This window comes from Zootoca vivipara, chromosome 8 (genome assembly GCF_963506605.1).
Source record: "Zootoca vivipara chromosome 8, rZooViv1.1, whole genome shotgun sequence".
Lineage (NCBI taxonomy): Eukaryota > Metazoa > Chordata > Lepidosauria > Squamata > Lacertidae > Zootoca > Zootoca vivipara.
In genome coordinates, this window is record NC_083283.1 from 49,549,699 (window position 1) to 49,574,595 (window position 24,897).

Below are 24,897 nucleotides of genomic sequence, written 5' to 3' on the forward strand. Positions count from 1 at the left end.
CTTTTGCAGAGTCTCCATTGGCTGAGACTTCAGCCAACCAGAAACGGAAGCCTCACCCGCAGCCGGGAACCGGGGCCTTCTAACTCAACCGCCTTTCGAAACAGCCCGCCTCAGAGGCTGCCCTCGGCAATCGCCTGCTGGCTAAACGGCGCCTTTACCCCCTGCTCCCTCCTAAACCCCACCACTGCAAACACAGCTCGGCTTTTCTCGAGGTTGCTATCCCGGCGCAGTGGCTGGATTTGGATAAGGCCGCGGTGTGGGAAGGGGAGATTGTGACAGGCACTAGGTTAAACAGCACACAGGAGAAAAGCAGATATCACACGCCCCCCCCCCCCCGCCTACATGTTTGCTTCTGTCTTCCAGTCTCGCACGTTGACAAGATGTTCGTTTCCTGCGATGGATCCGCGTGTTCGGACTTCAAAGGCTTCATGCTCCTTATGGTAACGGAGATCCCTTCTCTGGGGTTGCCAGTCAGTCGCGAAGCGGGGAGTCAGTGGGAGAGTTTCCTCCTCCTCCTTCACAACCTCAGTGTGCTGGAGGGAGAGCGGGCATTAAAAAGGGGTGCGGGGGGGGGGGATTGGTGCACCCGCCAGACAAGAATCGCTGGGCCACTGGCCCTTTGATGTAGGTTGCACTAAATATAAAAGGGACGATGAGGACCTAGAAGGAACAGAGTGGATCTCCTGAAGGGAGGAGCCCCCCCCCCCAAAAAAGCCTCTCACGTGAAGCATGTTAGCCTGAGAATGGTAATCCTTACAACTGCAAAACCGACTGTACAAAACTAAATTCCTGTTATTGTTAAATTAATAAATTTTCTAATCACTGTACAGAGATTCTCTGTATCTGTCCTTTTGCTGCATTTCATGTCCCTCCGATCTCACTTTTCACAACGCCCTTCTCCCAAATCCTAGGATGATGCTTTGTGCCTCTAATTGTCAATGTGGACATCTTGATAGTTAAAGCTGATCGCTCTAAAAAACAAATTAGAAACAGTAAGCTGTTATGGATTATGTAGCTCATATGTGTCCATCATTATTTCATTTCATCTGCATTTTTTTCCATTTCAGCCAGCTGTATCGGTGGGAAATGTTGGCCAGCTAGCTGTAGATTTAGTCATTTCCACAGTTGGCATGTCCAAAGTTGGTTACTTTTATACTGATTGTCTTGTCCCGATGGTTGGAAATAATCCATACGCAACGACAGAAGAGAATGCAACAGAACTTTGTACAAATGCTGAAGGTATGTGCTATAAACACAAATCTTGTCAAGACACCCTAGAAAGAGACCGCAATTCCTTCAGTCCTTGGGGTCAGTTCAGGCATTTGAAAATCTGTGCAGAGCAACCACAGGGAGAGAGGGAGAGAACTTCTGACTTGGACTTTGCTGGTGGTATTCAAACTAAAAACAGTAGGAATACATCAGTAAGAGCTGATTGGCCAATCTCAGATTTGAAAGGCCTGTTTGAATAATACCATTTTTTAGAAAGCTCCTAAAATGAGCAGGGATGGCTCCTGTCTAACCTTTGTTGGCAAGGAATTCCACAGGGCAAGGCCTGCCACACTAAAGACTTGGTCCCTGGGAAAGGCCCGATGAACCTCAGGGGCATGTAGGACCATCAAATGTGCCCCATCAAAAGACTTAATAGCTTGTAGTTGCTGCCTTCTAGCAGCAAGTCACATGAGATGAGCACTGAAGTTTTTGTTCATAATACACTTTCAAATTGCCACCAGGAAGCAGCACACACAACTAGGGATGTACTTATGTGGCTGCTCAAACTATTCCATGTGAAGACAGTTTCAAACATCTTACTTTGATTTTAGAGTGTGAGCATTGAAGTTCTCCCATGTGGGGAGCTTGTTGTAGTTATCACTCTAGCATCTAAATTGATAGTCAGCCCAGCTGACAAGTGGGTTATGTATAAATAACTGTTAATTGTTCTTATGTTTATGTGTTTTCAGGCTCTTGCAAATGTACTTAATTGAGACAGTTACTTGTTTGCTGAGACATGTGCGTGTCCCCACCCCCCAAAATATAATCTTCTAAAGAATTGCTACAAGATCCCTGATATGAATGATTCTAAAGGTTCAATATCATAAATGAAATTGGGACGGGTTCAGAAATCTTGATAGCTATGTGGAAGCATATAAAGTAATACTGCCTTCTGTTCTAATGGGTATTGCTTGTAAGTTCTGAAACAGGTTCATTTCATTGGGCCTTACTTAACTAAATTGTTGCATTTGCGGAAGCCAGCAATAAAAATTATGCCACCACAAAGGGACATTTACCCCTCTCCTCCTCCAGATCTGTTCCAGAGGGTTGAGAGAACCCTCAAACCAGCACAGAGGAGGAGGAGGAGAGGGGAACTAAATGTAATTTAATGTGGGTCTTGATAGATTGTTTATGCTACTTCTTCCTGTAGTGTATGCAGCGCCTTCTAAACAGTTGGCTGTTCTACAGATCAGATCACTATTCATAAAGGTATGTGTGTCCATTGCAAGTAGTCACGTTATTAGACTTCAAAAGTGAAAACAAATAATGAAAAATCTCAGAGTTCTGACGGTGAGTAATTAAAATTGGCCTATGAGATGTATAATTAACTGTGGGTTAGATGTGGAGTGAAACTTGGGTAAAGTAATGCAGTTGTCCTGGCTCCTGTCCGCTGGAGTTCACTGAGAGAATCCCAAGCCACTCCAGACTCTATGAGGGAATTGGGCATCCAATTGCAGGATGTAGAAACAGAAAGAATTTTTCCTGCTTGTGGAAGGCACCTTCTAATTAAAATCCATTTCTAGAAAGGTGCCAAATACATTTAAACAACAGAGGATGAATTTTTAAAAAAAATCAGCTAGAATCTGACAGAGGTTTAAGATGTAAGTTAATAAATAATCAGTCATCAATTGCTGAATTCAATAGGGTAATTATTCACTGGAAATGGCAAAATAGGTGGTAAATTGGCATCGTTTCAGTATATGGCTTTCCAATAAATCATTTGAGCTGTTATATGTTGTTGCGGCTCTAAAATACAACTTGCCAGTCAAGATAGTCTTACTTTTTAAAGGTTACAAGAAACAAACAGCTAAGAAAACATACCATTGGATAATTAACAATTCAAAAACCTTCGAAGTCCTGAAGACTTAACATGAAAATTTGAAACAACTTTCTAACTTCTTCTCTCCCCCACCCCCCGCCCTTGATGTAAAGAATAAATATAGGTCCTTTTGTCAGACACTACTATCCTGGGTGAAAAGTTGCAGTTTTGCCAAAATTGTTCTTCTGTCCAGCAGCCATGCTTACCAGCGTAATGACCAACAGCTTCATGGGTATGTCTGTGCCAACTGTTAGAAATGTGTTTTTTTTAGGGTGGAATCCATTGACGTATGAGTGAAATTCGATTCACGTAGCTGAAATTTACCTTCCCCTGCTTCCCGCAGCACTGCCCCATCCGCCCTCAGAATCTGCTCTGAAGGGTTGCAGGTTCACTTGGAACAGCTTTGGGTGTGGGGGCTGCATGAATGCTTATGTGTCTTGGTGCCCAGACAGCTTGGAATACAACCTAATGTTTTAATTTAATTTTGTGCTTGGATCTACAATCACCTTAGCTTCCCAGAGCACCTTTCAGTACCCTGGAAGAAGCCATAAGTGCAGTGTGTCATAAATACATGTTCAGTCTTTCTAGCAGTAGCTGTGTGAAGCCCTTGAGATAGGTCAGTCTCAGGCCTGAGTGTTTTTCAGAGATGACAGTTGGTAGTCAGTGCACTTATTCCATTAACACAAGGGCTTTTGGCTGCTCAACAGGGCTGCCCCTCCTTCTTTTCCTGCACCCCTGGCTCTCCGGAGGTGATCTGAGGAGGTTGCAGGATATGCATTGGGATGTGGGGGGGGGGATTTCTGTTGTGAAGATCCTTGTGCTAATGGAACAGATGTGTTGGATACGGCCCAATTTTTGTTTATTTAGAAATTTTCTCATCTGCTTGACATAAAAAGCATCTTAGAAAATAATTAAATAACTCACAAAACCATAAAAGGTAAAATGCTACAGCAGAGAAACAGAGGCAATGTGAGAATATCTCTATTTGGGCTGGTGCTGGATCAAAGGTGTGTTTTAATGTTATATTTTAATATGTCCTCTTTATACTAGCAATCATTAGGTAATTGAGAATAGGACAGGTTATAAATACTGTTTAGACCAGCTCCAGCCTTAGCACACTCCAGTTATCCATGCCCTAAACTTCCTTTTTCTTATTTTCGGTCTTTGATCTGAAGTTACCTAGAACATTTTTGTCATCCACAAAGTCCCGTCGTTCTAGTAGGCTGGAGTAATTTTTCCCTTTTTCGTGTGCATATTGATAGCAAGTTAGCATATGCAAAATTGTCTTTCATGACAAAGGCGTAATTCAGCATGCATTACAAATCGAATAAACCTGCTTTTTCAAAGTTCCCAACTGTAATTTGTGCCAGCTTATGCGTATATCTCATGGTTTATTGGCAGTACCTCATTGCGATATTTGCTTTCGTCTGCTGTTGAGAAAGCAGTTGGAGAACAAATGCAGAGGCTGAACAGGAGAGAATTGGAACAAACAGCTGCTTTCCCTGGAGTAACAGATGAGAAAGTGTTCCACATTCCAGGAGGTGGTATCACAAAACTCTTGTTCACTGAAAGGTTGGTGAGGCAGTAAAAAAATATTAACATTATAAAGTGCCAGTGAAAGGCACTTTGCACTGGAAGAGGACACAAATGAGTACAGTACCTTATCAAGTAGCACCAAAGTTAAAATTAGCACCTCAAATTACTCTGAAGTTGGAGTACAACATGTTATCAACGGAAATTTTAGCAGAAAAAATAGGATGAAATTCTAATCAAAAGATAATTTAAGAAACCAATCACCATTAAGTCACCACTACAAGTTAGAGTGATTTTATCTAAATACTTTTTCCTACCTTTTTGTGCAGCTAGTGCATAGATGGCCGCTCTGTTATACAAAGCTTTTATTTTTACTTAGAAGAAACTGAACCATTTATGCTGGGCTGTGCCCGCTTGCTTGTGTGAAAAAGGTTTCAGAAAGCAATCTCTGGGATCTTCCACCTGAGATTGACCACAAATACAAAGTCTATCTGCATATAGGACCTTGCAGTAACAGCCATCCAAGACTGTAGTGGGAATCACTTGGAAATACAGTTCAATAAAGGCATTTCTGAAGGAAACTGGTGAGAGCTTGGCCAGGTAACTAGCTCTAAAATTCTCTGTTCTCAAGAGTGGATACCAAGGGGGAAAATTGGTGTTTCTATTCAGTTGTGTCTAATTAATCCCTTCTGGATTCTGTCAAGAAGAGCCAATCCCTTAGTTCACACTTATTCAAGGTCAAAGCAGAGCTCTGTTGTTAATATACCTGTCCTACTGTTCTCCACTTTCTCCACTCCATTACTCTTGGTCCTTTTAAGCTCTTAAAATTTCAGGGAATATCTTGCTGGTTCTCAGACAGTCATTGTGCTGTAGCAAACGGCATGGAATTCTTGCTTGATTAAGCTTGGTTTTTATGTCACCTCAGCTTGCTTTAAGAAAGAAAAATGCTGGATTCGCTGGATTGTTTTACTTGTTTAAAGGGACCCCGACAGTTAAGTCCAGTCGCGAACGACTTTGGGGTTGCAGTGCTCATCTCGCTTTACTGGCCGAGGGAGCTGACGTTTTGTCCGCAGTTTTTCCGGGTCATGTGGCCAGGATAACTAAGCCGCTTCTGGCGAACCAGAGCAGCACACGGAAACACTGTTTACTTTCCTGCCAGAGCGGTACCTATTTATCTACTTGCACTTTGACATGCTTTCGAACAGCTAGGTTGGCAGGAGCTGGGACCGTGCAACAGGAGCTCACCCCGTCGTGGGGATTCGAACCACCAACCTTCCAATCGGCAAGCCCTAGGCTCTGTGGTTAGACCACAGCACCACCTGTGTACTTGTTTGTTTATGTATGGTATTCTATGGCTTATAGGAGGGAGAGTGAACCTGTGGCCCTCCAGATGTTCCAAGACTACAACTCCCAGCAGGCTTGCAAATGGCTAGAGACAGCAGAAGTTGTAGTTCAACATCTGGAGGTCCACATTAATCCATTCCAGGCTTACAGTCCAAACATGAGCAAGAGTACCAGCAGAGAATTTTTCTGTCCAGTTATTTAATTGGTTTTGCTTTTATTTCAGTTGTTCAAAGGGTATTCCAATGATAGTTTTGCTGAAGTTTTGCTCAGAGGGAGACAATATCCCCGATGCCCTGGCTCTTGCTGACTACCTTAATGAATGGCTCCAGCTAACTGCAAACCAAGTAAAAGTATGCCAGCCCACAGTAAACATGGTAGGTTTTTTAGTTTTGGAATTCTAGCGCTTGCAAAGGTGCTTCTAAAGTGAAATTACGAATACTGTTGCAACATAAGAATATTGTTGTACTGTAAGCTTTGCCCTTTTGACTTCAGAGGCAGTGGGCTGGATCCAAAGTTGCTGTTCAGTGAACAGAACGGCTCCTTTTGTAACCTTTGGATCGGCTTTTCACAGGGCTACGGGAGGATGGAGGAATTGACAAAAAATTGCCTCAGAGCCCCTGCCCTGAGGCATATTATAGGTTGCATGCTTCATTCTCACCTGCCATTTGTTATGGGGTGCCTTGAAACAACTTGTATGCTTGGGGACACATCATGGTTGGAGACTGGAAGAAAAATTCAGTGAAGTTCCTTCATTCAGAACATTTCCTTAGAATGGTTTGAAATTCTTGACATAGGCTGGGAGCTGCAGGTTGCATTAGAACACTTTTACTTAAAAGCCATATAATTGAATGCTAGAGTGTATATAAATACATGTGTTTGAGACAATGTGCTTTTGCTACTTGAGAATAAAACTGTGTTGTGATTTTTGTTTTCTGAAATTAGGAAAGCTGCAGTTCTCCAGCTAAATCTTCCAGATGGAAAATACCAAGTTCCTGGAAATTACTCTATGGCAGTGGACTTCCACCTGCATTGTTTTAAATTCTCGTATTTTGTTTATGGACCACTTACTTAAAATTTTAAGTTTTACACTTTGGACTCTAACATGAATTACAATTGTGCATAGCCTTGTGTGAAACTGAATGAGCAGATCTTACTGCCAGAGATATTTTAATATGCTGAGGCTACCTAAAGAAAATTGTAACATACAACTATACAGAATGAAAATACTTTCCCCATAATAAATTCATTATCTGTAAGCTTTTAGTTTAGCTTAACTTTTGAAACATTCCAGGCCTTTTCTAATTCTTATTCAGATGCTTAATTACTTCTGCCTTAATTCATGCAGTTAGGAAAAATCCAGGTACCGTATATTCCGGTGCATAAGAAGGCTTCTGAACCCAGGAAAATCTTTTCAAAAGTTGGGGGGCCGTCTTATACACAGGGTACAAGAATCTGCAGTCGCCGCATATGGTGGGGGGAGCTCAAAAACGGCCGCGGCTGCATCCCCGCCGTATGCAGCGACCGTATGAACGTGAAGAAGTGCTCAGGAGAGGGCTGCTCCCCGCCAGGGAGAACGGCTCCCTCATGGCTTTGCGACCCGGATCAGCATAGAGATACAGTTTTGTGTATTTCATTGGTGTCAAGCTGTCGCCTCTTCTCTGTCAGCGCATAGCGAAGGGATCTCTCCCTCTCTCTCTCTCTCCGCTCTCTTTCACTGCTCTGCTCAGCGTCTTTTGCTGGCTGTGCGAGCCCCGATGTCTCTGCCTCTCTATCTCTCTCCTCTCTATGGCTTCTATTCCCCTTTCGATCGCTCAGCCAGCCTCGATCTCTCTGCCTCTCTCCTCTCCTCTCCTCTCCTCTCTATGGCTTCTTTTCCCCTCTCAATAACTAAACAAACAAACAAACAAACCACCATTTCCCCAGCTGCAGACTTGAGGCTGTCTTCTCCAGCACTCCCCTCCCCTCCCTGCCAAAAAAGGGCTAGAGTACAGTATATCCCAAATTCTATATTTTAACTTGAAAATTAGGGGGTCGCCTTATACGCCCAGTCGCCTTATATGCCGGCATATACGGTAGTTGATATGCAAACACAGTTTCAAAACATATTCCATTTGATATGTAACACACCCAAAAAGATGATGGGCTTGTTGGAAATGGAGGTGGTGAGAGGCATCAAACTTTGTGTGGTCATCTTGTAGAGACTGTCAGGAATTCTGGCACAAAGTACTAGTGCATATTTGAAAGATCACAACTTACCATATTCAACTTTGATACAAAATCAATCTTGCTGAATTGAGATTTGAACTATGGATCTTTTGAATAAAAACATACGTACACATTCACACACAAACAACCCTCCGAGGTACAATGCTCAGCAGCCTAAATCTGGGGAAATGCTCAGAGATCTGCAATGAAATAACATGTATGTCTAATATCCTGCGTTTATATTACCAAAGCTAGCTGCTTTTTGACACCTTAAGGCAGACTTCCTCAACCTCGGCCCTCCAGATGTTTTGAGGCTACAGTTCCCATCATCCCTGACCACTGGTCCTGCTAGCTAGGGATGATGGGAGTTGTAGGCCAAAAACATCTGGAGGACCGAGGTTGAGGAAGCCTGCCTTAAGGTTTTCAGAAGAATAGTAACTTCAATTAATATTTAGTTCGTTTTGCACATTATGTAGATGATGATCAACAAAACTGTATTTTTCAGTCTTAGACCAAAGTTGTTCCTTCTATTTCCAGCTTTCAGAGGTAAGTACCGGTACCATGCTTTATGTAGCAAAATAGCACCACCCACATGCAAGAGAAAGGTAGGCTAAGGAAAATTGAAGGCTTACAGAAACATGCAGTTTTTGTTTTTAAAAAATAATTGGGAAACAGAAAAACAGCTCAAGACTGGGTGTGATGCTTCAGTTCCATTTGTATATTAAAGTGTGAATATGTTTCTTTTGTTGAAGGGTAGACATTTTACCCAGTCTTTGGAAGGTGGGAAATAACAAGGATAGGGTTAATACTGATGCCAATTTTCAGTTTGTTTTCTGTAAACATGCTTTATTTTCAGAATAATCAAACCTTAAAAACAAATCTGTATTGGAAACCAGTTTCCACTGTGCCTAAAGATGTGTTATTACTGATAGTTTATGTGTAGATCCGCCCCAGACACTGGGAAGATAGAGGAACCCAAAATGGGCTCAAACAAAAATAGGCAGAGGTCTTGTCTGTCTCTGAGGGGAGTCTACTGCCACATGTCAGGCACTTCAGCAAAAAAAAACCCCAATAAACCAATCAGGTGGGCCATGGACTCTGGACAGCCCAAGAAACACAGCTGAAGGTGCAATTCCGTTTCTTAATACAGCATGACATACCAAGATACTATCTGTATTCAGAACTGCATCATTTTTAGCCAGTCAGGCTAACTTGCTTTTGTTGTGCAATAGCCAATATTGGTCATACTCAAGAGTAGACCTATTGAACTCAGTTTGCTTTCTAATGAAGCCCAGCCTAGTGCAGATTTCCCCTGCAGGCCATGCTATTTAAATTTACCATCTTCCTGTTGAAAAGTATCACAATGGGATTAAGTTCCATTAGAATTTTTTTTAAAGAAACTAGTTCTTTACAAGAACTTGTGAGTGGGCTCATCAACTTTTTCATAGAATCAGAATTGTAGCGGTAGAAGGGATTCTGAGGGTCATCTAGTGCAACCCTCTGTGATGCAGGAATCTCGGCTAAAGCATCCATGACCAATGGCTATCCAACATCTGCTTAAAATCCTCCATTACTATTTTTTTTCATTTTGATATTGTTATTGGTGGGTGGTATTCTTTTGCTTTTTTAAAAAAAAACTCTTAATACAGTAGTATGTTGACAAAAGTAATGTAGATTACTTACAAAAATGGTAGGTATATAAAATGAACTCTAATTTTAAAAATGAAGATAAAATGCCTATATTGGAGACCAGTTTATGTATCACAAAAGTGTGAAACTTCCAAATGTTCTCATCAGGCAAGGTATCACACAAGTAATTTAATCAAAAATTTAAATGGCTAAAGACTACAATGTTTCTCCCACATCCAGGAGCAATCATTGCTTCTTTATTCCAGAATCATGTATGTACAGGTGCCGTAGATTTAACATGTATATTTTCTCTCACCCCCTTTTAATTTCATCTTGCCTAATGAAAAGCAAAAGCCTGCTACACTTTTGTGACTGGTTAGTCACGTAAAAGTATTGCCCAACTGGATTTTGGAGTTTTTTAAGGGCTCGACATAGCTTCCTTAGCTTTTTTATATATTCTGATTAATATTTCAGGCGGCCATAATGGTAGCTGAAGGTGATAAAAATTAGGGATGACACTTGAATTTCTGTGAAATGAAATAGCCCTTTTGTGGGATGGGGAATAATACACACACAACAGTATGTCAATTAAAAAAAATATTTAATGCTGCCAAAAGTATAAAAAATACAATAAGAATGGCAGTACAAAGTATTTTCTAGTGTGATCTCTTACATCTCTCTACAGTTAATACAAGCATAAAACACTTAAGACAAATTTCATTTTGCAAAGTCTTTTGCTGGTGATGTACTTCATTCCCTGGTTGTTTACGTTGTAAACAGATAGTTATGAGGCCACTTGTGTATTGCTCAGACCTCAGTTTTGTTCCTGAAGAGGGGTCATGTCCTGCTTTGCATGCCAAAAGTATATAATTTTTAGCTGCAGAATATTCACAAGTCTTGGAGATCTAGGTGTCGGTCACTCTCGGCCTAAAGACACACAATGTAAAAGAGTCACAGATTCAGTACAAACAGAAGTATACTGCTAAGAGGTATTACAGTTTTACTGCAATTGTAAGTTGATTTTTTGAAAGTCATGAAGGCCTTATTTGATATTGAGTGGTTATTACAACAGGTGTATCCTTCCTACCATGGATAAAATCTCTTTGAATTAGTTAAGAGAAAGGCACTGGGAACATTCTTGCTCCAATTAAGGACCTTTTGAATTAGGGGGGGGGGAATACAAAAATGCATTTGATTAAAAGGAAAGTACATTGTACAATGAGTACAATTTTATTGCATTTGACTCCTGAAAATTTAACTTTCCTTAGAAAGTTAAACGAAAAGCTTAAAACTAATGTTAAGTGAGGATACAAGAGAAAACCTGGAGAATCAAGATTTCAACTGAGTGCAATATTTTTGAAAAAAGTTTTAATATGTTGGATAAACTATGAATTGACAAAGGCTTTTAGAGTATTTTGAACAAGCTTGCTTTAGTTAGAAATGCAAATCATCCATTATGTGTCTAATAATCAGTTTGATGGGCAAAAAAGTTAACCCAAAATCTAGCTTTCTATTTGCACAAGGTTCTCAGTCCTTTTATCATATGGGAACTGCCAACGAAGTAAAACAAATGTTCGGTCAGATGAACATCAAAGATGATTGCACCAAAGTAGTATTGGGACAGACCCAGGACAACTCAGGCACGAACTGAAAAAGCAGTTAAAGACACAAACCCAAAAAACACAGGAAAGAGGACAAGTGAATAAAGAATTCCAGTTTTGTTGGGTTGCTTCCCATATCAGGAAAGAACTGACATCCTTTCCCTCTCCAGCAAGGTGGCCACCCTCCCAAATACTAGTCAGCTTTACTCTTTCCTGAATAATGTATTGTTTTTCTCCATTATAACCCGACCCGTCAACTACAAAAGTGACTTTTTGTGGTACTCACTTTTAAGGCTTTGGCCATTTTCTCCACACAAACCACTGTAACATTGTATGCAATGCTTTCCCCCTGGGCAGACACAGGGGTATGCATACCCCTAAACATTTTGTGAATCTAAGTTTGGCCTCATTGAGGGGCAGTATTTCAATATGAGTAGGAAAATGAGAGTATCCCTAAACATTTTTTTAGAAAAAAGTACTGGATATATGTAGATATATATAGTTATATATATATATATGCATAGTTTTATATATATATATAGTGTGTATGTGTATGGATTTGCATGTATTCATCTATAATGAAAACTGCACAGAAAATATTCTTAAAATATTTATTAAAATCCGATAGAACCAGTTGCAACAACTATTTTGATCATGAATAAAACTGCTTATAAATGAATATGATGAAAATATTAAGGAGAAAGGACAATATAATATGCTCCATAAAATGCTGCCAAGAGCAAAAAATGAAGTTACTTCTGAGGGAAAGGGAGGGCACAGCTCAGTACAACGTAAGTGCTGTAACAGACATCTCCTTGGTATCTCCAGGTAGGGCTTGGAAAGACTTATGTCCCAAACCCCAATAGTACTACTGAGCTGGACAGACCAATAATTTGACTCACTGAGGCAGATGCCTATAAGACCTGGGATTGTATTGAACAGCAAGATGGAAAAAGTACCACCATTCTTTACATGCACACAAGCTTTCAAGAGTTCCTAAATGAGAGCTTGAAACTGGCCAATTTAATCTAGAAATGAAATAAATTTACATCTTCTATTGTGCATTTTTGTTTCTTGGAAAAGGAAAAGTCTATTTATATAGAAATCCTGACATTCTGATCAGTACCTTTTTGATGTTCATGCTTCACAATTCCAAAATACTCCCTCTATTAACATTTAATAATCCATAAGGGAAATAACAGTAAGAATTGAGAAAAATATATTTCAAGAGTTCCTTGATTTAGTTCCACCTTGAGTTTGATTTTGTTTAATCTTGAGTTTTGTACTGGATCAAAAAGCTTACACTTCATAACACTCCATACATATGGTGCCACCCATTTGTTCAGGATTAGAATTTATAAGATCCTTAGAACACTTATAGAAACTCAATAATCCTAAAATTGCATAGTTCCTCTCCCCACAATAAAAAACAAAAGCCTTGGGATTAGAGTTTTGTATTTTCTTGGCCTTGATTTATGTCTCTAATACATCCATAAGAATGGTGGGCAGAATAAGCTTGACATTTCCTTAAAATCCTGTGTTCTAAACTGTAACAATGTTTGATACAAACAAAGATGAAATGTTTGATAATATTGTGTCCATATCAGAGTATTGTAGATCAATTGTCTTAAGTATTCTGTTGGTGCTGAGATTCATAAACATGCCATTTCACCATCAAAAAGTAGCTCTACTGTTATTTCCACTATCTCATATACCCATTATCCATAGGCCAACATATAAGAAAAATAGTATTTCTATTTCCTTTCTTGGAGAAAACATTCATATTAGGGGCTATTTATTTGTTTCCAGCTGCAACACTTAATATGGCCTACATTTTTTCTTTTCAGAAAATATGACCAAGTTTGTCACATGCTGTTTACAACCACTATAAAGGATACTAAAATATTTCAAGGAATAGGAGTCAAATCAAGTGAGACACACAAAAACGTTTTCACATTTAATGGAATGTTTGAACTTTAAACACAAGCTATGGCTTCCAACAGTAGCTGCAGTCTTAACACAAACTTCCCTTCAAAAAGAGTCTGTTTGAGATATTGAAACTCCCAGTAGTCTTATAAAAATTAAACATTTTCAAGTTTTAAATAAAAGGTAACTACAAGCATAAATACATGAATGCAACTTACAGAGTAGAAACTGAGAAGTAGCCCCTATTTGCTTAACACCAAATACCTCAAAAGGGCAATTCACTAAATCACTAAGTTGGGGTGGTGATGTCAGTAAATTTCCAAACCACTCTTGAAATGTTGGGGATGGATGACCGATAACTAATGCATACTCTTTCTGTCAGAGAAGTTTGTACAAATGTAGTTTTTTTAAAAATACAGTTATCTACAAAAAAAGATTAAATAGAGTTACAAAATTTATTCTAAGTCTGGATAGTATAAATGGTTGATGGTATATTATACACACACACACAAATGTAACTGTTTTGCATTCAGAGTATGACACCACACTGTTTATTGCTTCTATCCAGTTATGAGAGTTGATAAAGCCTTGGCAATTGAGTCTACTACATCTAGTGGACTATCATTTTATGCAATATATACATGGTTGCTGAAAGTATGCATTAGTTGGCCTCATGAGTGTGGATGGGTGGCTCTGGACTCAGAATAAATTGTCCAAATGCCTACTTCAGGCACAGCCACACCCTCCCTGAAGGAGCAGGTTTCTCCTGGATCCATTTTGGTCACTAAAGACCTAGGTGACTTCAGTGGCTAGGAGTGCCTTTTATCAGCTTTGGCTGGTAAGACATTTATGGCTGTTTCTAGATTGGGATAATCTGACCACTGTCATCAATGAGCTGCTAACCTCCTGACTGGATTACATGACGCTCGCCTGGAAGCTGCAGGAAGTGCAAAATGTGGCAGCTTGACTGCTTTCTGGTGCAGACTATCATCGTAGTCGTGCCACTGCTGAAAACTGCACTGGCTACAAATTAGGTACCAGGCTAAGTTCAAGGCACTGGGACTGGTGTTCAAAGCCCTACACAGCTTGGGACCAAGATGCCTAAAGGATCGTCTATATACCCAGTCAAGCACTGCAAAAGAGCCTGTTGCAGAAACCACCCTTTTCAGGTTTTTTTCTATACAATATACAAATTAGGTCTTTAGGATGGTGACACCCTCCCTTATTAGACAGGTGGTATCCTGTCTTTTAGCCCCTACTGAACCAAAAAAACCCTGTCTCTTTCAACAAGCCTTTTCCCAGTCTGCCTCTGTAAACTATTTCTCACTATTTTATATATAAAATTGTTTTAAAATGTGGGCACTGTTTTATATATACTATGAAACTGTTTTTCTTATTTTACAGTTGTAACTGCTTTGTTTTATATTTGCATATTTTGTTGATGTAACCCACCCCGCTGGGAGTCTTATGGTAAAGGGCAGGTAAGAAATCCAATAAATAAATAAATAAATAGTTTTTCTGTCAGGTAGCAATTTCGTTCCATAAGTACCTAAACAAAGATTCCAGCCACAGTGACTAGTGATCAGGTTACTTCATTACAAGATTACTGCATCGGTTGCAGTTATATTCTCACTTGTTCTGTCAACTGTAGCAGCAGTCCTGCACCTAGAAATAGTTGCTATGTTCCCCTCAAATCAGTGGGGCCGATTTAAGCTTTATATTACTAGATGCATGATTGCAGAAGCACTCACTTACACGAGAGCACCTTGGAAGTACAATTTCCAGCAAGAATAAACTCCAATGAAAATGGCTGAACCAAACCCAATCTTAGTGAGAATAGGCTTCCAATATAACCACCTTTTCCTTTTTCGTTCAGCCTCACTCAGCTTATGCTTCATCTGCTGCACCATCTGTGCTGTGTTAGCTTTCCTGTCATCTCTTAGCCGTTTCCGAACAACCCTAGAAAGGAAAACAAAAAATGATCAGTTATAGTCACAGATTTTTAATCCACTTTGATTTAAGAGTGCATGACAGGTAGCAACATTTAAAACACATCAATTAAAAAACCCCAGAAGAAACAGTATTACTTATGTTTGTTAAATACAAAATTGAACTACGGCAGCTTAAACCTGGCCTCAAATATCTAACCCTATTAAGAAGGTCTTTGTGCTTTTGGAAGATCCTAAGGCTAACAAGCTTCCAAGGGAAGAGTTCTGTAAGTGGGCAAGAGGAAACCCATCAAGGTGTAGGTAAATTACACATGCACACACATACTGAACAAATGTATGATTCCCATCCTCCATTGCTGCCTGTGTGCACCTTTTACAAGTAAAATATATGATTTAAAGATGTGGCACTTTTAAAGGGTGTCTACTGTTGAGGAAGCACTCCAAAAGATAAATGGCCACACTTCTGAAGAAACCTCCAAATCTGTCATTTTTTAAATAAAAAGAGAGCTTATGCCCACTTTTATGCTTCAGTCCCTGAAGGGTTGATCATTGCAGCTGTTGATCAGGAATCCTGTTTCCTGAATTTCATCTGGAAATGAAACCCAGTATAGAAAATAGAAATTGCCCCCAGTGACTGACAGTAAAAATCAGTTTATGTATCAAGTTATGCTACTTAGTTGGAGAGGGAAAGGTAGAAAGAGAGAAAATGCATTTTGAACTGTTGAGCTGGGTTTTGATATTCAAGATAATATACTGCACTTGCATAAGTACTATGTTCTGCTCGTAGATAATATGGATCTAGTATTCTGCAAGCCGGAATCAAGATTGTCGGAAGAAATATCAACAACCACAGATATGCTGATGACACAACCTTGATGGCAGAAAGTGAGGAGGAATTAAAGAACCTTTTAATGAGGGTGAAAGAGGAGAGTGCAAAATATGGTCTGAAGCTCAACATCAAAAAAAGCTAAGATCATGGCCACTGGCCCTATCACGTCCTGGCAAATAGAAGGAGAAGAAATGGAGGCAGTGAGAGATTTTACTTTCTTGGGTTCCATGATCACTGCAGATGGTGACAGCAGTCACAAAATTAAAAGAACCCTGCTTCTTGGGAGAAAAGCAATGACAAACCTAGTCAGCATCTTAAAAAGCAGAAGCATCACCTTGCCGACAAAGGTCCGTATAGTTAAAGCTATGGTTTTCCCAGTAGTGATGTATGGAAGTGAGAGCTGGGCCATAAAGAAGGCTGATCGCAGAAGAATTGATGCTTTTGAATTATGGTGCTGGAGGAGACTCTTGAGAGTCCCATGGACTGCAAGAAGATCAAACCTATCTATTCTTTTTTTAAAAAAATAATTTTTATTTTACAAAAAAGAAAAACATACACAACATATTATGCCCCTTCTTCTGCCCCCCCCCTCCACGGTCCCCCTCCTGTCACAAGAGAGTCCCATGAAAAGTGGGCAGTCAAAGGTGGTCCATTTTATAATTGGGTTTATCCCCACCCCATTCTCCCTCCCCCCAGAGCCCCACCACCACCACCAAGAGGCTCTAGAATGACAAGGAGAAATGAAGGTGGGTGTCCACCCAACTATCTATCTAAACATACATTATTGATAAACAAAATGATACACACAAATACTAACACACACCAAAAATTTAAAACCTTATCATTTTTCCTAAACATTATCTCGTGGGCTTCCCCTGACCCCCCCCTTATTGATTTTCATTTGCCAAATCACCTTTAACAGTTTACATTTTTTACTTTTAACAAACTGTTCCACTCTCATTAAACTTATATTTATCTATTTAGCCATTTAATCAAATTATCTATTAATTTTTATATATATTATCACTTTCCGTTCCCTCCTCCCCTCCGCACCCCAAAACTCTCCCTGCCACTGAGAGTTTCCAGAATGCAAAGAACAAGCAGGGAATGGTTCTTTTTCAAGCTGGATCTCCCCCCACTCCAGAAGCCCCCCTCCTGCCACCAAGGGCTCCCAGAACAAAGACGACCCACAGGGGTGGGTGGAACACCCAACTTTCCCTATTCCAATTCAATTTCCTACAAGCTATAATAATATTCCCACTTCTGATCTAATATACACTTTAACCTTAACTATCATCTACTTTTCCTCCCTTGCCTAAATTTTTCTCCAAGAATACTCATACCTTTATAAATTCCCCACTTATTTTCTTATTCCATTTTATATATTTTCTTTCTAATTTAAACTCTTCCCCCCCCCTGTTCACAGCATTTCCCTTCTCAATTCAACAAGTCCAAAGTCCACAAACCAGTTTCAAAACCATTTTAACCAGCCTTTAAACGTAACATCCTTTCCCCTTCACCCCACTCCCTTTCTACAATATTTTACATGCCCAAATTTTCCATTCCCTCCCTGTTGCCCCTTTCTTATTTGAATAGCCTGTTCCTTGTAGTTAATCTTCTCCAACAATCTTTGTTCCTTATGGGAATTCTGAAGTCCAAACATTATTTGCGCTCCCCCTTCCATGGGGGCACTGTTTCTCTGGTATACTTGATCGAAAAATTTTCCTTCTTTCTTTTCATAGCAGACTTCCTCCTGATGTGAAACTTGGCATACTTCTTGTTCTTCATTAATTTCTTCTTTGGTCTCTTCATCCGACACTTTTTTACCCTCATCCCCTTGAAGAAGTTGTTTCATCTCTTCTAATTGCAAATTGTCTTTGTACGTTCCAATTCTAATTTCCCATAAGAGTCTCAGAGTTCTCTCCTTGAATCCAGCTGCACACTCACATGTTGACATTTTTTTTTTTACTCCTCTCAAGGACACAGTGTTATTCCAAAAAACAGGAAGTGGTTACATTTCCTCAGTCCATCGCCATTTTCCAAACTGGCTACAATATATCCTCAAATAAGAGAAATCAGTTACTTATTTCCAAATTGTTATTATCCGAGGGGAGTTTTCGCAAATAGTTCTTACAGTTCAACTTAACCACATTGTTTCCATTCTCCCTCCTTTCACGAGTCTTGCTGAATATTCCAGCGGCAAGAAGAGACTTTCCTCTCCTTAATTTCCCAAATTGCAGGGATTTTGCTTAATTACACACTTCTCCCCCTTGCCCTGCACAAAAGGGGAGTTTAGTTCAATTCTTGCAGGTACATAGACACAAAAAAATCCAACTTTATCCTGGCATAGGGTATTTTTCCAACAGTTTCTTACGGCAATCATTAGAAGGAGGTTGGCTTCCGTTTTTTATAACCTCTCTTCCATAGCCAAATTTTCTCAATTTCTAAATCCAAAAAGTCCAATTACTCACAGTCCAATCTGTTGCTGAATTTTCCTTAGAAGAATTGACCGCCTCCACCTTCCAGTCACGCAGCTTCGCACTCTCAGAGTAGCAACCTCAGTCTGTCCGCCGCGGTTCACCTCCTCGCTCTCGGGGGCTTAAACAAAGCCGATCCGGGGAGGAGAGAACCTATCCATTCTTAAGGAAATCAGCCCTGAGTGCTCACTGGAAGAACAGATCCTGAAGCTGAGGCTCCAATATTTGGCCACCTCATGAGAAGAGAAGACTCCCTGGAAAAGACCCTGATGTTGGGAAAGATTGAGGGCACAAGGAGAAGGGGACGACAGAGGACGAGATGGTTGGACAGTGTTCTCGAAGCCACCAACGTGAGTCTGACCAAACTGCGGGAGGCAGTGGAAGACAGGGGTGCCTGGCATGCTCTGGTCCAGTAAACAAAGTATTCTGCATGCAACATTATCTCTACCACTTCCTCCTTCCATTTGTGGCTCTCTGTCATAAATTATTCCAAGGGTCCACCAAACATGATTATCAAGATATGGAGGGGATTGCAGAGGGAGATGGGCAGGCCTTCTCCATTAACCTGATATTCAAAGAAGGAATGTTAAGGATGCAAGGCTTTATGCTTTCCTACTAATTCATACTAATTCACACTAATTCGTGTCCGACTCTTCATGTTCCATCTGCACCAAGCAGAACATGGTCAAGGTACTCTACCCACGTCTTTGCTTGCTTTTTCTGTACATGTGATCTGCAGCAAGGGCTTAACTTGACAAACACTGTCATGGTTTCAAATGGCACTACTACACACATCAGATCATGATTAAGACCTAGAAGTTACTGAATTGAATCCAGAGTTCACTTCTGCTAGGTGAAGTTTGGACCTAATTAATTGCAATTACTACTGAGCATGTTTGTATCACATACAACAACATGGCAAGTGTTTTAACACTTCCTGAATATTTTCAAAATACTGCAACTTTAAGGGTTATAAACTTCCTTTTTAAACAGTAGTCAAATTCTTTATTATATTCAATTATAATTGAATCAATTATATTCCAACTAGTGTAATTCAGCCCATTAAGTAAACGGGCGCTAGAACATCCTGGGGTTCGGAGAAGCGCTTGTGCAGCGCTTCTCCGAACCCCGGGACCTGTCCTTCCTGTCAGCGGCAGGGGGAGAGGTACGAAGAAGGAGAAAGAAGCCCTTTCTCCTCCTTCCTTCCTCTCTCCCAGCCACCGACAGGAAGGAGACATCCCGGGGTTTGGAGAAGCGCTTCCGCAGCGCTTCTCCGAACCCTGGGACCTGTCCTTGCTGGACGCACACACACACACACACGCACTCTCCCCCGCCAACGCTCAGTCCAGCCGGGAGCGGCGGTTGGCTTCAGAGAAACAGTAGGTGGGGGTGGGGAGAGCGTGCGTGCGTGTGCGTCCAGTCTCCTGCGTCCAATCCCTGTGTCCGTGGGGCACATGCACAGTAGCGCGGACACAGGGACTGGATGCAGAGACACTTGCACTTTATTATATAGGATAGGTGCACAAACAGAACAAAACAAGATAGAAATCCTGAAACAACTGTTGGATTTATATAACAAAGATCTACTAGCTCCATTGTGGGAACAATCCATATACAGACCACCACATTCAACTTCCAAACACTTTCCAGAGTTCAGTACAAGAATGTAACATCAAGAATAAGTGACATGAATTACAGCCAGTAGTATGGATTTTGTAACAAGGGACACTCTCTTCAAATCATATGGCATTGGTTTTTAAAAGTGGCTATTATATAAAAATGATACTCACGTGTCAGCACTTGGATCTGCAGTATTTTGTATTGAAGAAGACATGTCAGTATTTATAATGTTCTCACTTTGCTCCTGGTTTTCTAATCCCACTCTGTTCCCATTGTGCCTCCCTGTAGTTAGTCTGGTTGGGTGTGGAGGGGAACGTTCAGAACTTGGTGCCTGGTCCTCTTTTGAGAGTTCCTTCCACCGATTCTGAATGGAGGACAGCTTGTTAGAGTTTTGAAGTTTTTTTTTAACTACCTGAAAAGTCACAGGTACCGTTATTTTCAAAGATGAGCTACAACATCTTTGGATAAGAACAACAAGTTGGGTTCAATGGTTCCCTTCCATATGTGAAATACTATGTCATACATACATTTACAGGACTGTTTTAAACCTTGCACTATAACACTCTACAACAAAAAGAAAACCAAATCCAAAGAAACTGTGCTTGAAGAAACACGAAAACTGCTATGAAACATACTTACCGTATTTTTCTGTCTATAAGACGTTCCCATTTTTGGGGACTCAGATTTAAGAAAATTGGGGGAGATGTATCCATGTATAAGAGGCCCCCTAATTTTTGACATTATTTTTAATGGGAAAACATAGTCTTATACACAGAAAAAGTATATACAGTATATACCACTGTACAATTTTTTCCTCTAGTGTTTGTGGGATAGTACTAGTGGCCAGTGCTTTTTCACTAGAAAAAGAGGTGCCAGAACTCACCATGAACTCCTCCCTTGTTCTCTTTAAAAATGGCCTTGGCTAGTAGCCTTTTTTCAAGCTATTATATAAAAATGATACTCACATGTCAGCACTTGGATCTGCAGTATTTTGTATTGAAGTGGACATGTCAGTATTTATATGGCAACTGTGCCCACTTAAGAGGTGCCGGAACTTAGCTCTGGTGAGTTCCGGCTGAAAACCCCCCACTGCTAGTGGCTATCTTCTTTCTATTTCTTGTTCTTTGGATCTAACTTTTAAACACTTGAAAACTTTTCTATTTCACCAGGCCTGTGCAGGCAATTAAAAGTACATCCCAACAATTGTCTACTGATGTTTGTTTTTAATTCCTTTGGTTTTAACTTTGTTTTAACTTTTTATGATTTTACTGCATGGTTTTTATAGTTTTATATTGCTATAAACAACTGTAATATTTTTATGTTACAGTTGTATGTATATTTATAAATAAAATAAAGTAAATCACAAAGTAAGTAAACTTCAGCATATAAGGCTGTTTTACAAAATTGCTATATTCATCAAAACACTATATAAATTTTACTCATAATCTTTTTGGGATCCAGGCTAGATCCTTATCAGGATCAGGCTTATGGGCTAAATTTGACCTAGCACCACACTGACTTCAGGTGCAAGATGCTGCAAAAATTAACGTTTCCCCCTTCATTTTAGCAGGGGAGTCAATGTAACATGGAATCTTGATGAACTTAGCAGGAATCAAGCCCTGCTCATCATGTGGTGAGCAAGTGATAAATCCTGCTGATTTGGTCAATCACCCTTGCTTCCTGCCAGCAACAGGCACCCATCAGTTGATGTAGCTTGCAACTGCACCTGACACGTTTGGGGGAAATGGTCTCATGGGCCAAAACTGGACCACAGGAAGGAGGTTGCCCACAAGTGACATAAACCCTGAACAGCTGGATCTGGCACCATTAATAATTTCATTACAAACTCTTGAGCGACTGATTTTAAAAGCAGTCAATTTATGCTAAACGTTTACCTGTATAGTAGAATCACCCATTATGTATTTTGCTCCTTCTATTACAGCCATGTATGAAAATCTTAGCTGATCTGGAGTCTGAATAAGTCCCATTCGATATTTTCTCATATTCAATAAAACTTGCTTTATGTCTACAGAAAGTGGATCTTCTCTTTTTTCCATCTGTGTAAGAAAAAATAGCAACTAGTTTTAGTGGCAATATGGCAGTTCAGGAACAGGGCGAAAGCTGTTTGAAAATAAAATGATTTTCATGCAAGTATTACTGCTCTCTGCAACAAGAGAGAGAAGGGGAGAGCTCCAACTTTGCACCAGCAGATACTGCAGCACATAGCTTTCTTCTCCTTCCCCCTGCAGACCCCTAAATTCTACACCAGATTTCCAAGGCATAAAAATTATCACCCAAAGAGTCAATAAATATAATTTTTTAAAAAATATCACCCAAAGAGAGTGCACATATGTTATCAGAATGCTGATGTTCTATAAGACACTTCAACTCACTCATTGACTTGCCTTTTCATTTGCAGAGATAAACAATAGAAGTATTACCAAAGGAAATAGAAAGCTGAAGTTTAGTATATGATACGGTACATATATTCAAACAGCTCCTGATGCAACAATTTGAAAATAGTTTGAAATCTCTCCCCCCACCCCCTTAAAATGTAACACATTGTTTGCTTGACAACAGTAGCCTGTGCAGAAAGAGAAAATATTGAAGCCCTTATTGTCTTAACATGTCTAATGTTTGTCAAGAGGCTGGGCACAAGAGTATATAAAAATTGCAATAATGCATACTGTAGGTCTTGCTCCCACCTCAACTGCATCCCTGACCATAGTTCTTCTTACTTTCTGTCATGGAAATCAGAGGAAGACCTAAATCTGTTTAAGACATTACATTCTGTCTAAACCATGGCTTGCTGGAATGAGAACAAGCAAATACCTCCCTCTCTCCTTGTACATTCAGCTTCATTTGTTAAACCAACTTCTTTAATGTCTGAACTGGGAAATCACAGTTTGAGTGATCTCTACAAATCACAATCAGATCAGTTTTCAGTCCTGCTTTCTAAAGACTGCTCAAACCAGGACTACAAACCACAAGACCACTCAGTTCATACATCACAAGAAAGTAATTTAACAAACCAGATGTATTTATTTTGCTCGTTCAACATGTTTGGTCTAAATCAGGGCTTGTCAACCTGGTCCCTACCGCCCACTAGTGGGCATTTCAAGATTCTAGGTGGGTGGTAGGGGGTTCTATGGCACAAGCTGAATCGAACACTGGTGGGCGGTAAGGAAATTTTACCATCAAGAAAGATGCCTTAGTGGGTGGTGGGTATCAAAAGGTTGACTACCCTGGTCTAAACTGTCAGAGCAAACACTATTTTTCATTTAATGGCAGAAATTCAGTTTCTCAATTGTTATTCAGGCATTGTAAATTAGGATATTTTCCATACCACAACAAAGAAACTGAGCAGCAGTTCTTAGAGGAGCATTTAAGACAAACTTACCAAGATTAGGCATGTGTCTACCAATGAAAATGTACCAGAGCGCCCAATTCCAGCACTACAGTGAATGACTGCTGGCCCATGTTCAGGACTCAGGGATCTAGACTCTCTGACTTTAAACAAGAAGTTGAGGAATGAAGCTGGGGATTCAGGAACTCCAAAGTCTGGCCATGTAGTATAATGAAAATGGAATATCATCCTGGTCTCACGAGTCTAATAAAAAGAAATGGGTTTAAGAGCAACTTATTGGAATAAATTTGTTTTGCATCCAGGCAAAACAGCATGCACTAAGATGGCTGATCCAAATGTAACAATTCATTATTATGAAAATAATTCCAAACTGAATCCCTTGGTTGTAAGTTTGAATGGTCCTCACCTAAAAAGCTTCCTGGAAGTATATGTGTGTGTGTGTGTGTGTGTGTGTGTGTGTGTGTGTGTGTATTGGCACAACATAGAGAATGATTCCTGTTCAATGCAAAAGTTTGCTCTCTACCAGCTGTTGTTTGAATATCATGTTTCATTAAAAGGCAAATGTTTATTTATTTTTCTTTATTCTGTGTATATTTAAGATATACTCTCATTCTGAAATTCAAATGATGTCTCACTCTCAAAATGAACTCTTCCCCAACCCTGAAGGCTAAGGCTGCTGAAGTCAAGTATATTGAGTAGCAAATGGCAGTTAAGTGTGAACAAGGCTTAAGCCTGTGCCTAGCTGCTAATCATTATAATCAGCAGTTCTCTGTGCACCAAAGGACAAACATGCTCCTGTACCTGCAGATGACTTGTCACAGGGTTGCAGGCAATTATGACAGATTTCAGGAATATAAGATTTCCAATAAATATGCCATGGAAGCAATGACATATACTTTTCACAAGGGTTTTGGAGACAGGTTTTGATGAAAACTTACATCAAGGTTTTCTAGTTGAAGTTGGCGTACTGTATAGTAGGATTTGACATCTTCAGATTTTAACCTGACACAAAATCCTGTTTCTTCGAACATCATTTGTTCCTCCTCTCTTGTTGGCCAGTACTGTGCACATTTCACCTAAATTATAAGATTAAAAAATTCCACATATAGAGCACAAGTAGAAAATAAACCATATACACTCTACTAATTGCATGTTGATCTCAATAAAACCAATTTTAATGCAGTTATGGCAACTCACCGAATCTTTCTCAACAATTCTGTTTAGCATGACAACAGCTTTGGTCTTTTGTTGCCATACCATTAGCCAGAAATGGCAACATGTATTAGGAAGTGGACCCTGTGAAAATAAGGGAAAGGAGGCATTCAGTCA

At 40.0% G+C, this 24,897-nt stretch overlaps 2 protein-coding genes across 4 annotated transcripts in view; one reads left to right on the plus strand and one right to left on the minus strand.

The window, feature by feature from the left end:
- Positions 1 to 331: 331 nt before the first annotated feature.
- PSMG2 (proteasome assembly chaperone 2) lies at positions 332 to 11,273 on the plus strand. The gene is made up of 7 exons (XM_035126185.2): positions 332 to 440; positions 1,068 to 1,239; positions 2,420 to 2,478; positions 3,202 to 3,320; positions 4,490 to 4,660; positions 6,189 to 6,339; positions 6,908 to 11,273. Exons 1-7 carry the CDS (start codon positions 381 to 383, stop codon positions 7,001 to 7,003), a joined length of 828 nt encoding a protein of 275 aa, XP_034982076.1. The 5' UTR covers positions 332 to 380; the 3' UTR covers positions 7,004 to 11,273.
- Positions 10,384 to 24,897, minus strand: part of PTPN2 (protein tyrosine phosphatase non-receptor type 2) — a 33,214-nt gene continuing 18,700 nt past the window's right edge. For 2 of the 3 annotated variants that reach the window (XM_035125071.2, XM_035125073.2), the window contains exons 4-9: positions 24,766 to 24,864; positions 24,507 to 24,644; positions 23,602 to 23,811; positions 22,097 to 22,258; positions 20,372 to 20,565; positions 10,384 to 15,285 (exon numbers count right to left, since the gene is read on the minus strand). In XM_035125071.2, the coding sequence (XP_034980962.2) occupies positions 15,078 to 15,285; positions 20,372 to 20,565; positions 22,097 to 22,258; positions 23,602 to 23,811; positions 24,507 to 24,644; positions 24,766 to 24,864 (1,011 nt within the window). In that variant the 3' untranslated portion in view covers positions 10,384 to 15,077. The remainder of the gene's footprint in view (positions 15,286 to 20,371; positions 20,566 to 22,096; positions 22,259 to 23,601; positions 23,812 to 24,506; positions 24,645 to 24,765; positions 24,865 to 24,897) is intronic. The other variant, XM_035125072.2, reaches the window with a different exon arrangement.